Genomic DNA, 12,800 nt, shown 5'->3' with positions numbered 1-12,800 from the left:
AGTTCGATGATCAACTTTGTAATCGTGTCATTGGACTTGCAGCCGCATGTTTTGGACACTCGGGTGAAGAGAGGGGCGGAGCTGTCAACTGATCACCACCTGGTGGTGTGTTGGCTCCGATGGCGGGGGAAGATACTGGCCAGACCTGGCAGGCCGAAACGTATTGTGAGGGAACGTCTGGCGGAATCCCCTGTCAGAAAAAGCTTCAACACCCACCTCCGGCAGAACTTCTCACTTGTCCAGGGGGAGGTGGGGGACATTGAGTCCGAGTGGACCATGTTCCGCACCTTCATTGTTTAGGCGGCCGATCGGAGCTGTGACCACAAGGTAGTTGGTGCCTGTCGTGGCGGCAATCCCCGAACCCGCTGGTGGACACCAGCGGTAAGGGATGCTGTCAAGCCGAAGAATGAGGCCTACTGGGCCTTTTTGGCCCGTGGGACTCCGGAGGCAGCTGACAGGTACTGGCTGGCCAAGCGGACTGCAGCTTCGGCGGTCGCTGAGGCAAAAACTCGGACATGGGAGGAGTTTGGCGAGGCCATGGAAAACGACTTCAGGACGGCTTCGAGGAAATTCTGGTCCACCGTCCGGCTTCTGATGAGAGCAAGGCAGTGCACCATTAACACTGTGTATAGTGAAGGTGGTGACGCTGCTGACCTCGACTCGGGACGTCGTGAGTCGGTGGGGAGAAAACTTCGAAGACCTCCTTAATTCCACCGACACGCCTTCCTTTGAGGGAGCAGTCTGGGGACTCCGTGGTGGGCTCTACAATCTCTGGGGTTGAAGTCACTGAGGTGGTTGGAAAGCTCCTTGGTGGCAAGAATACAGGGGTCGATGAGATCTGCCCAGAGTTCCTAAAGGCTTTGGATGTTGTGGGGTTGTCGTGGCTGACACGCCTCTACAACATTGCGTGGACATCGGAGACAGTGCCTCTGGATTGGCAGACCAGGGTGGCGGTCCCCCTTTTTAAGAAGGGGGACCGGAGGATGTGTTCCAATTATAGAGGGATCACACTCTTCAGCCTCCCCGGTAAAGTTTATCCAGGAGTACTGGAGAGGAGGGTCCGTTGGGAAGTCGAATCTCGGATTCAGGAGGAGCAGTGTGGTTTTCGTCCCGGCCGTGGAACAGTGGACCAGCTCTACACCCTCGGCAGGATTCTCGAGGGTGCATGGGAGTTGGCCCAACCAGTCTACATGTGTTTTGTGGATCTGGAGAAGGCATTCAACCGTGAGCCTCGGGGAGTCCCGTGGGGGATGCTCCGGGAGTACGGGGTACAGAGCCCCTTGGTAAGGGCTGTTCGGTCCCCGTACAACCGGTGTCAGAGTTTGGTCCGCATTGCTGGCAGTAAGTCGAATTCGTTCCCAGTGAGGGTTGGACTCCGCCAATGCTGCCCTTTGTCACCGATTCTGTTCATAATTTTTTCGGACAGAATTTCTAGGCGCAGCCAAAGAGTTGAGGGGTTCCGGTTTGGTGACCTCAGCATTGCATCTCTGTTTTCTGCAGATGATGTGGTGTTTTTGGCTTCATCAGGCCATGACCTCCAACTCTCACTGGAGCGGTTCGCAGCTGAGTGTGAAGCGCTTGGGATGAAGATCAGCACCTCCAAATCTGAGGCAATGGTCCTCAGTCGGAAAAGGGTAGAGTGCCCTCTTCGGGTCGGGGATGAGTTCCTGCCCCAAGTGGAGGAGTTCAAGTACCTTGGGGTTTTGTTCACAAGTGATGGTAGGAGGGAACGGGAGATCGACCGGCGGATCGGTGCAGCGTCTGCAGTAATGCGGACTCTGCACCGGTCTGTGGTGGTGAAGAAGGAGCCGACATTGGTCGAAAGGCCAAGCTCTCGATTAACCAGTCGATCTACGTTCATCCTCTCACCTATGGCCACAACCATCGAGTCGTGACCGAAAGAACAAGATCCCGGATACAAGCGGCCGAAATGAGTTTTCTCCACAGGGTGGCCGGGTTCTCCCTTAGAGATAGGGTGAGAAGCTCGGTCATCCAGGAGGGACTCTGCGTCGAGCCGCTACTCCTCCCCGTTGAGAGGAGCCAGCTGAGGTGGCTCGGGCATCTGGTTAGGATGCCTCCTGGACGCCTCCCTGGAGAGGTATTCCGGGCATGTCCCACCGGCGGGAGGCCCCGGGGAAGACCCAGGACACACTGGAGAGACTATGTCTCTCGGCTGGCCTGGGAACGCCTTGCGATCCTGCCGGAGGAGCTGGTCGAAGTGGCTGGGGAGAGGGAAGTCTGGGCTTCCCTGCTAAAACTGCTGCCCCCGCGACCCGACCTCGGAGCAAGCGGAAGATAATGGTATGGTATGGTATGGTATGGTATGGTATGGTATGGTATGGTATGGTATGGTATGGTATGGTATTTACATGACATGTTTCAGAGAGTACCTCCGCATTCATCAGAGTGTCACTGGTGTTGGTGTGACGCGTTTTTATCAGCTGATGAATGAAGGCGTGACTCACCTTTCAGATTTGACTGGCAAGTCACCCACTCTGCTGACCGTTGACTCCTCCAGGATGTTGGTCCAGGTAGTGGAGAGCATAAAAGCCCCCTCTTCCCTGTTGATAGTCCTCGAACCCCGCTTGCGGATTTCAATGGCCTCGCTGATCCAGCGCTGATGTTTGTTATCTTCCTTTGCCCAGTCCATATGTGCACAACATAAACACACCAGTCAAACCACATACAACACTCTGACAGATATTGGTCCATCCTAAGGACAAAATCCATCCAGAAAACAAATGCAACTCCATATGAAATTCCATGCAAAACATGCAATTCGTACATTGGGGAAATAGGAAGGAACAAAAAAAGCACACAAGGAGGAGTGTGAGAAGGACATAGCAACAAGACAAACAAGAGAAAAAGCACAGTAGGAACATCACAAGTCAGTCATCACCGACCACTGCAACTGGCACAGGCCAGAGTCATCCACACCGAAGAAAACAAACATCAACGCTGGATCAATGAGGCCAATGCAAGCAGGGCCCGAGGACAATCAACAGGGACGAGGTGGCTTTCATGCTCTCTACTACCTGGACTAGCATCCTGGACGAGTAAACGGTCAGCAGAGGAGCAGAGATTCATCTGCTGGTAAAGACGCGTCACACCAATACCAGTGACACCCTGATGAAGGCGGAAGTACTCGCCGAAACAGGTAAATAAAACAATCTAAAATGTTTGTCTGTGATAAAAGAAAAAAAAAAACTAAATCGGACACCTATTGCTATCATTGGCAGGCAGTGAGTTAATTAACAGTATTATAAATGTAGGGATTTTTCGTCAAAATACTTTACAGTAGTTTACTCTCAGAATATGAATTATTTATTTTTTAATATTTTTAAAAATTTAAAGTTTAAAAAAAAAAAACTGTCAGCCCTCTAAACTTGTGATTTTCGCTTTCTTATATTTTGCTGACTTCTTTAAAGTATGATTTTATTATTTTTTTTCTGTAACGACCATAATTTTTGGACTAAATGGCTGTTGCAATCGTTAGTGTAAAAATCCCATAATACAATGTGGACACCTGCGGTTTTTGGCCTTTTACAATGATATGAAAAAGTTTCTGAACCTTTTGGAATTTGTCACATTTCTGCATAAAATCACCATCAAATGGGATCTGATCTTTGTCAAAATCACACAGGTTAAAAAGCAGTGTCTGCTTTAACTAAAACCACCCAAACATTTTAGGTTTTCATATTTTAATGAGGATAGTATGCAAACAATGACAGAAGGAGGAAAAATAAGTGAACCATCACATTTAATATTTTGTGGCCCCCCTTTGGAGGCAATAACTTCAACCAGACGCTTCTTGTTGCTGCAGATCCATCTGACACATCAATCAGGATTAATCTTGGCCTATTCTTCTCTACTGTACAAAACTGCTACAGTTCAGTCATATTCCTGGGATGTCTGGCATGAATCGCTGTCTTTAGGTCATGCCACAGCATCTCAGTGGGGTTGAAGTCTGGACTTTGACTTGGCCACTCCACAACGTGTATTTTGTTCTTCTGATACCATTCTGAAGATTTACTTCGGTGTTTTGGATCATTGTCTTGTTGCAGCATCCATCCTCTTTTTAGCTTCAACTGTCTGACAGACGGCCTCAGGTTTTCCTGCAAAACATCCTGATAAACTTTTGAATTCATTCTTCCATTAATGATTGCCATTTGTCCAGGCCCTGAGGTAGCAAAACAGCCCCAAATCATGATGCTCCCTCCACCATACTTCACAGTGGGGATGAGGTGTTGATGTTGGTGAGGTGTTCCAGTTTTCCTCCACACTTGAAGTTATGTGTTACTCCCAAACAATTCAACTTTGGTTTCATCAGTCCACAAAATATTTTGCCAAAACGTCTGTGGAGTGTCCAAGTGCCTTTTTGCGAACATCAACAATGTTTTTTTTGAGACAGCAGCGGCTTCCTCCGTGGAGTCCTCCCGTGAACACCATTCTTGGTTATAGTTTTACGTATAGTTGATGTGTGCACAGAGATATTGGACTATGCCAGTGATTTCTGAAAGTCTTTAGTAGACACTGTGGGGTTCTTTTTTTACCTCTCTGAGTATTCTGCGCTGAACTCTTGGCATCATCTTTGGTGGACGGCCACTCCTCGGGAGAGAAGCAACAGTGCCAAACTCTCTCCATTTGTAGACAACTTCTCTGACTGTCGACTGATGAACATCCAGACTTTTAGAGATGGTTTTGTATCCATTCCCAGTTTTGTACAAATCAACTATCCTTGATTGCAGGTCTTCAGACAACGCATCAGTGATTGGGCACACAGCTGACAAATTGTTTGGTAAAAATGGGTTTCAATTGCTCTAGGCAGAGGGTTCATTTACTTATTTTTCCCCCTTCTCTCATTGTTTGCATGCAATCCTTATTAAAACATGAAAACCTATAAATGTTAGGGTGGTTTTAGTTAAAGCAGACACAGTTTTACATCTGTGTGATTTAAAAAAAATTTTTTTTTATAAAGATCAGATCACATTATATGCTAAGTTTATGCACAAATGTGACAAATTCCAAAAGATTGATACTTTTTCATACCACAGTATATATGAACAAATGCAATTTTGGCGTCAAATTTTGTGGGTGCGGTTTATAGTCTGGGCCACTTTACAACACAAAAATTACAGTACCTTTTTTTTCCTTGCTTTTTTCCCCCCAAGAAATACTTTTGGAAAGTTAATATTATTCCCATAAAATTATAAATTATTTAGCGAATGATAATCAAAATGAGAGCACATTCTCTTAGGCGTGAACCTCATGCTTAAACCAATGTCATTGGAAACATTTGGAGGATTTACAAACCTCAATTATGTGACTGGAAAGCAATCAGAGGTCCAGTCTGCACTTTTAATTACATCCCGATTCTCTCCTCTGTAAAATGCCTGCGTGGTGTCGGAACCTGTGCGCTTTAAGTGTGGTGTGATAAATGGGTCACGCTCATGCTCCTGATGGATTCCCGCTATTCCCACTTGCACTGGCACTCCGGAAAGGAGAAATTCCTCCAGCAGAGCCAGATTTGCGCTTGGCGAACATCTGCCTCGATTTTTACTCGTACCCCGCGAGCGGCCTCGAGGCTCCCTTGCGGTGGTAATCGATAAAATTAATCACGGCGTTGTTGTTTTTAGAGTGTCAGAGCAAGCCAGTGGCAACAATATCAGCCTCATGGCCCGCTTAAGTGTCCCGATTAATGTGATTAATTATATTTACCCGACAATAACATGCCACGTTGGCCATGTGAGGGGGGGGAAAAAAAAGTTGTGACCAGGGCGCATTAATCTGAGCTTCGACCTGCCTATTTAATTAAAGGAGAATTACACTAACATAGCTAAGTGACAAGCTTTTTATTGGGCCGATTGTGATTTACGAGCAACGTAAAGCCCTCTCAAGAGAGTCGACATGCCCATTAGAATCGCTCCTCTTTACCGGTGAGCGTTAGCTAACCTGGGTCGAAGAAATTTTGTACGATTGTAACATTGTACGACCCCCCCTCAATGTTATTGTGCCAGCCAGGTTATGCTTTTTTGACTGTAATCGGCCCTGGAGCACAACCTTTATTTTGGCCACTCTTAGGATGACTGGGAGCAAGGTTGTTAAATCTGTAAAAGGAAATTGCGCAATGAAGAGGCATGTACACTAGGGGACGCTGATTAATCTCTTCAGTGTGGGACTAAAATTTGAGGCATTTTGTGACCTTGTGGAGCAAAGTTAGTAATGTTTTATGGCGAGATGTCTAACACGGCCGCCTTGCTTCAGTCCCCATACATAGATTAAAACACAAATGTTTCACAAGTGAGCATCGCCCATCTGGATAGTAAGTCATTGTCGTATTAGGTAGTTACCTTGGAGGTGAAAAACATTTGAAGTACCGCTGAAGGTGACTAAAATGATCCTCTATACTGGAAAGCCAAAATGGCAAACTTCCGGTGTCTTTTTAGGTATGAGGCATACAACCCCAATTCAAATTAGGTTGTGTTAAACATGGATAAAAAGCAGAATACTATGATTTGCAAATCATGTTCAAGCTATTTTTGAATCCGGGGACTAGACTGACCTACCTGCAGTCCAGACCTGTCTCCATTGAAAATGTGTGGTGTATTAAGAAGCATAAAGTGCCTGTGACACAAAAACTTAAAAAGCATTATTATGTGAATTAGGATCATATTTTGAAACGATTTGACGATGTACACCTATTTGGCAAAGCGCCGATGACGAGAAATTAGCCATTTAATCTGCCATTTAGACCAGCCTGTCATTATAGCACTCTAGCGTTCGCAGCTGGATGATGACGTCGGCAGTGTCACGATTTCATCTGATTTAGAATCCAGCCCATTCAGGGGGAAGATTCAGAACGAGGAAAAACGACAGAAACCAGCAAAATGTCATGATTGTTTCAATCTCTCTACTCCAATATTGCTACCGGATATTCTTTATATCTAATTATTTTTCCCCAATTGCTAAATATGTAATGACAAATAACAGTCTTGTGCTAAATGGAATATGAAATGTTAAAAATGCATTTATTCAGTACGACAGTGCAGAATCACTGCGTAAAGGTCAAAACTGCAGACTTCTTCCTCTCCCGAAAGCTATTTTATACCACCGTAGTCCGGCTTTTGTCTTTTCCCTGCCCCGGCTACGGGGACGGAGGAAAGAGGTAAGCAAAAAACAGGAGGGGAAAACGAAAAATCACACACTTCTGACTCATGTCACACATGGCGGCATGGTTGATTGTCTTCACCGATCGGCCAGCCCGCGGTGGCGAGCAAGTTACGGCTCATCATTCTGCTGCGGCCACTGCGGGCTGGCAGTGCTTGTCGCCGAAATGTATTCCGAAAATATCCCATTATGGGTGGATAGACCGGCCAACGTCAGAGTGGGGGATTCCTCGTGGCCACGCCGAGGAAAGCGCATTCTCGACAGGCACGCGAATAGGACAGAGCGGGCTGGATCGGCCCGCCAAACCGGCCAAGTTCAGAGCATGGGGCTGCTCGTGGCCAAGCTGAGGAAAGTGCATTCTCGACAGGCACGCAAATAGGACCGAGCGAGCTGGATTGGCCCGCCAAACCGGCCAAGTTCAGAGCATGGGGCTGCTCGTGGCCAAGCCGAGGAAAGCGCATTCTCGACGGGCACATGAATAGGACCGAGGGGGTAGAAGTGACCATGGTGTGTGACAAGCTGCCGGTCGTCTGCCAAGTGGCCTTTTCGGTTGACAAGGAGCATTGTCACCCACAAAATGCAAGCCACATCCTTATTAAAATATGTGCCATGATCCCAGTATTTGACATGATATAAAGCGCTTAGCTTACTCACCTCACAATGGTCCCACAGTTGTCGGACTCGTTTTGGCCATTATCCGCGGTGAACGGGAACTTTTTGAAACCCAAAAGGCTCATGCGCCTCTCCCTGGTGCAGCAACAAAAGCTTGCAGCACATTGGGCTGGCGCAGTGTTTCTCAAATAGTGGGGCGTGGCCCCCCTTGAGGGCGCAGAGCCATGCCGGGGGTGGCGCATGTGACCTAGAAGAAACTTACTTTTTTTGCCGCAGGAGAATAAAGTGTACTTCCACACCCTACTAGGTAGGTGGCAGTGGTGCTCTCATTTTCAGAGTGTGCACAGTATTTTTGAACAGAATAAGAGCACACAGGAAAAAAAATACAGTAGGAGATGAGTAAAGACCAGTCTGTTTACTGTGAAAATGTTTACGGAGAACAGCGGGAAGTCAAATCAATTAAGAATTCACTTAAAGACATTAGTAGCCGATCACATTGATAAGCCGCTTGATTGTTTTTCAGCGAAAACGTGCCGAATATTGCCAGCCATCGTCCCTCTTTGTCAATGTTACAGCAGTAAACCAGAATTCACTGTTAGCATGCTCAGTGCAAAATAACCCCAGAACCATAGCAAAGGAGCTGATGCTGCCTGCAGCAAAGATAAAAACTGTCTCTCTGGCCAATGACACTGTCATTTAATTTGAATGTAATATTATTGATTGATTTTTTTATTTTTCAGTATCAAATGGTCAAAAAATGTACCTTCAGTGTATTTTTAGTTTGGATGTAGCTTTTTTATTCAGGCAAATTGATGCGCCTGAACTCTTTTCTGTTACAGACAAAACACTGTTAATAAAGGTGTACGTTATTCTAAGTTGATTTATATTGCTTTTTTTCCTTTAATATAAAAGGACAATGTTATGAAGAGGTGTACTTATAATAATAATTTTTGAGACAAATTGTACTATTTACAGTTTTGGCAGAGAGTTGGGGGGTGTTTACGTCTTAGGGGGGGCTTAACAGAAAATAGTTAAGAAGCACTGGGCTGGCGTGATGCGAAAAATAAACGAAATAATCCACAAAATCAGCTGAATCTGCAGTCGTTCTGAATACTGTAGTATTGGCTGTACACTGAAGATGATTATCCCGCTGACGTCACATTCGCATTCTTCGTCATCCAGGAAGTCACTGATTTTCATGGCGCGGGATTAAAAAAATTGAATAAATATATCGATCGCTTCCACAGACATTCAAGCATAAAATACCGCATGAGATATGAAATAAACATGCTTTTTGCTGTCATAGGCACTTTTAAATTTGAGAACGAAGACCCCGGAGTGTTGAACAGTTGAAGCTGTACATCACGCAAGAATGGGAAAGACTTACAAGCTTACAAAAAAGCCTTTTAATTATTTGCTAAAAACAATAAAATTCATCAATTTGAACATTAAATATCCGGTCTTGGTTGGTTGAACAGTATGTTTAACATAATGTCCCAACTTCACTGGAACTGGGGTTGAAGGTTTTTAAAAAAAAAAAAAAAAAAAAAAAAAAAAAATCGTACTTTGGCAGGGGAGGGGCAAAGCCCAACCAAATTTTGACAAGCGTATTTCGTCCTTAAAATACAGTACCTTTTTAAAAATATTTTCAACTAGATAAGACAGCTTTGACACCTGCACTGGAAACAAAAGTGGAATCAAGGAGAATATTGAAGCAGCACTCTCAACCACTTGAATGCTTGACCTGATTTCAGACATCCAAGGCTCGCTAAGCTTCAAACCCAATTTCCGCGAAATCAGCAAGTCAAGAGCCTCACCACTTGACTTTAGTTGGGATTTTTGGTATGTTAACTAGTCGCAACATTAAGGACACCTGTGTTTACAACAATCCAAACATTGGAAGTTCTAAACTAGGCATAAAATATCCAAATATTTACTGTAATGTCAACTTTTTTGAGGGGGGGAATTTCTCACTTGCTGCAAAACTGAAACTTGTTGTGAGGTGAGTTCATGCAGTACTCAAATGTCAAATTCTGTTCCCAAAAAGAAGCAGAAAATGGCCAAAAATATCATATGGAAATAAATGTTTCATAGGTGTTTGAATATGAAATAACACAGATTTTTTTCTTCAGCATCGTGCCTTGATCTCATAAATAAGTGCTGTTCAGTTTTATTTAACTTTAAAGTACTGTTTATTCTGTTGGATCCATTTCTTTTCAAACATGAATTTTACAATTTTAAGTTGAACTTTTATGTGTAGTAAAATTTAATTGAATCCTTAGATGTAGTTATTTATCTTACTAAATTTGAGATGATCAATACTAAATGAAACCTAAGCCTCTTTGTTTGGAGTTAGGGTTGTGTTCCTTCATTTTTGAAGAAATATTTCAGCGTTACTGTATTTTGTTGGCCATGATGCTGATACTTGGAGGGCCAAGAATTAGTTAGGTGGTATTTGGTGTAAAAGTTTTGAGAAACACTGACATACTGTATACCTCAGCAACTGTTTTATCTGTGAGGTTAGTAATGATGACTGTACTTAGGCAGCTAAGCATTTTTGTTCAGGTGTTTCTTCGTATAAAAAGTTTCGAGAATTATTGCTGTACCTACAAGTAGATTAGTCAAGAGATTTTTTGGTAAATAACAAATCAGAACCAATCAGGGGTAAATTGGATAATTTCCCACAACACATCTGATAATCTCTCACGTACAATCACAGTGGGACATGCATGATCCTCACTTTATCTCTCTCCATTGTCATATGACAAAAAGATAAAGACCCTCTCACTCTTCTCTGCTTTTTTTGTTAAACTCCTGAAAAGACACCTTTTGTCAATCAATTCTCGGCGCTTTGCCACGAGAAGCGTATTGATTTTAATGGCTGTCAGATACAAGATTGAAGATACGGCCGCGGGCTAAGGTCAAATGAGCTCGCGTCTCGTCGGCTTTGTGAGATTCTGTCGGATTATTTCTCTTTTTTGATGTTATCTGTGCTGCAGGGGTTGAAAGTTCACGTCGGCGTACTCTCCGCAAGAGCTTTTCATACAAGTGCGCTCAAGGACTGCGCCGTTTCATGCAATTATGTTAAAAAAGAAGCCACGCGGGCCAATCAGTAGGTTGTAATTAACATGTTTTAGTAAGAAGGCGACGCAGCAGGCAGTGAAAAGCCCAAGCGTTTGTCAAAATCTCAGCCACTCAAAAAACAGAACAAAAATAAAGCTGAGTGAAGCACTAATGCAGTTGCTAATGTAATTTTTTTTGTTTCACAGGAGGACATTGCCAAATCAGTAGGGAAGGCAAAGCGACTAAAAGGAAAGAAGACAAAATGATTGTCAGAAAAAAAGGACTTTAATCAGGTGCTTTTGGTTGTTTTATGTAAATTGACAATGCCTATAACATTTCATTTTCAGCTTTTCTATTGAAACATATTTGTGTTTGAGAGGAGCAGGATAAAATTTACCCTGTAGTGTGATGGCACACTGAAAACAAAAATGGGGATTTTAATTGGAAAAATGTCATCTCACAAGAATAAAGTCCTATATTTTATCGAATGATTTCATGAAAATGGCTTTTTTTTTTTTTTTTTTTTTTTTAAATAATAATTTTTTATAATGTATGCGCAAGTCATTAATTGCCATAAGGCAAGCAGAATCTCATTATTGGTAAGTATTTTTATTTTAATTTTTAAACAGCTAAGGTAAAAGTAAAAGACTTGCCTGTGACTTAAATATGTTAAAAAATGTTATATGTTGCGAAATCTTTCAGAAGTGATACTAAAGAGTGACTTGGAGTGAAATTGCGTGTTTGGTAAATAACTTGTGTTGTATAGGCAATAGTTATTTGAAAAACTTAATATTTTAAGTTAAGATGCCTATTTTGCCTGTTTTTCTCCATTTTTTTGGCATTACTATAACCTATACACAAGTTTCCTGAGCAAAATATGGACGGCGCCATCTTGGGAAATTTTTGCTTCGAACTTCTGATTTAGAAAAAACCTCATGAGTTGCGGTTGAAGTCAGCAGTGTGTTGATGAAGTCAAAACGGCAAAATCCAGCCAGAGAAACCCACGGAATGTCCAAAAATAGATTCAGCACGATGTAGATGAGATGTAGATAAGATTGTATAATTGTTGTTATCACTTCGCTGATCATTCGTGGATAAAATTATAAAACCTGTCAGCCTGTGTTGATGTGAGGTATACGTTGATACGCCGGCCACTTGAGTGACCAAAATGAAATGAAATGACACATTTATTACATTTTCTGAATACAGAAGGGTTGACACGGATTTTGTTGTTACAGAGCAAAACTAGTATGTCATTCTTTTTTTATTGCAGATAGTGATCGCAATAAAATATATGGATAACATGATTCCATTTCTTTATTTAAAACGATTGGTGCATGTGCAAAACAGGTTAATCACATTTTATAGAATGATTAGGAAAAATAGCATACGACAATGTGATATCAGTCAGCAGAGCTCCGGAGCGGCTTGAGAGCCTCGCTAAACTTTGAGCCGATATTACGCAGACCCTCGGCGGCATCCAGACGGGCTTTATTCCGCTGTCCTCTGTAATTCCAGCTCCAATAGCCTATCTTAAAGTTGCTGCAGTTTCAAAGCTCATTGTTAGATCTCAGGATCGATCTGACGGTCGGCCGCAATGCGACTCCCCGTCTCCAGCCCCAACCTTTCAGCCGCCCACAGGGGGAGTGCACGTAGTCTCGATATATGTCCATCAATGTACAGTAAGTGAGGCACATCAACTTATCTTCCCTTGCCTAACAACGTTTTCCACATGTAAACAAACGAACAAAAAACTTGTAACACTTGCTTTTATGTGTTGACATAATTGTGCCATTTACACGCACTGATTAGCAACAGGCGAGCAGCAGATTCAGCAGTTGCAGTAAATAATATTAGAGATTATCATGATTACAATCATCATTTTAATAACAATATCAAAGGCAACAAGTAGTTTCATGCACAAGATTTTATCTTTAGTATTTTTTAGCACCGGTGTT

At 43.2% G+C, this 12,800-nt stretch overlaps 1 protein-coding gene across 2 annotated transcripts in view; it reads left to right on the top strand.

Moving 5' to 3' along the window:
* Positions 1–11,348, top strand: part of impact (impact RWD domain protein) — an 83,309-nt gene extending 71,961 nt beyond the window's left edge. For both annotated transcript variants that reach the window (XM_057841187.1, XM_057841186.1), the window contains exon 11: positions 11,049–11,348. In XM_057841187.1, the coding sequence (XP_057697170.1) occupies positions 11,049–11,108 (60 nt within the window). In that variant the 3' untranslated portion in view covers positions 11,109–11,348. The remainder of the gene's footprint in view (positions 1–11,048) is intronic.
* Positions 11,349–12,800: the final 1,452 nt, after the last annotated feature.

This window comes from Corythoichthys intestinalis, chromosome 7, assembly GCF_030265065.1.
Source record: "Corythoichthys intestinalis isolate RoL2023-P3 chromosome 7, ASM3026506v1, whole genome shotgun sequence".
Taxonomy (NCBI): Eukaryota; Metazoa; Chordata; class Actinopteri; order Syngnathiformes; family Syngnathidae; genus Corythoichthys; species Corythoichthys intestinalis.
Note: the sequence above shows the minus strand (reverse complement) of the source record. Positions and strands in the feature narration are given on the sequence as shown.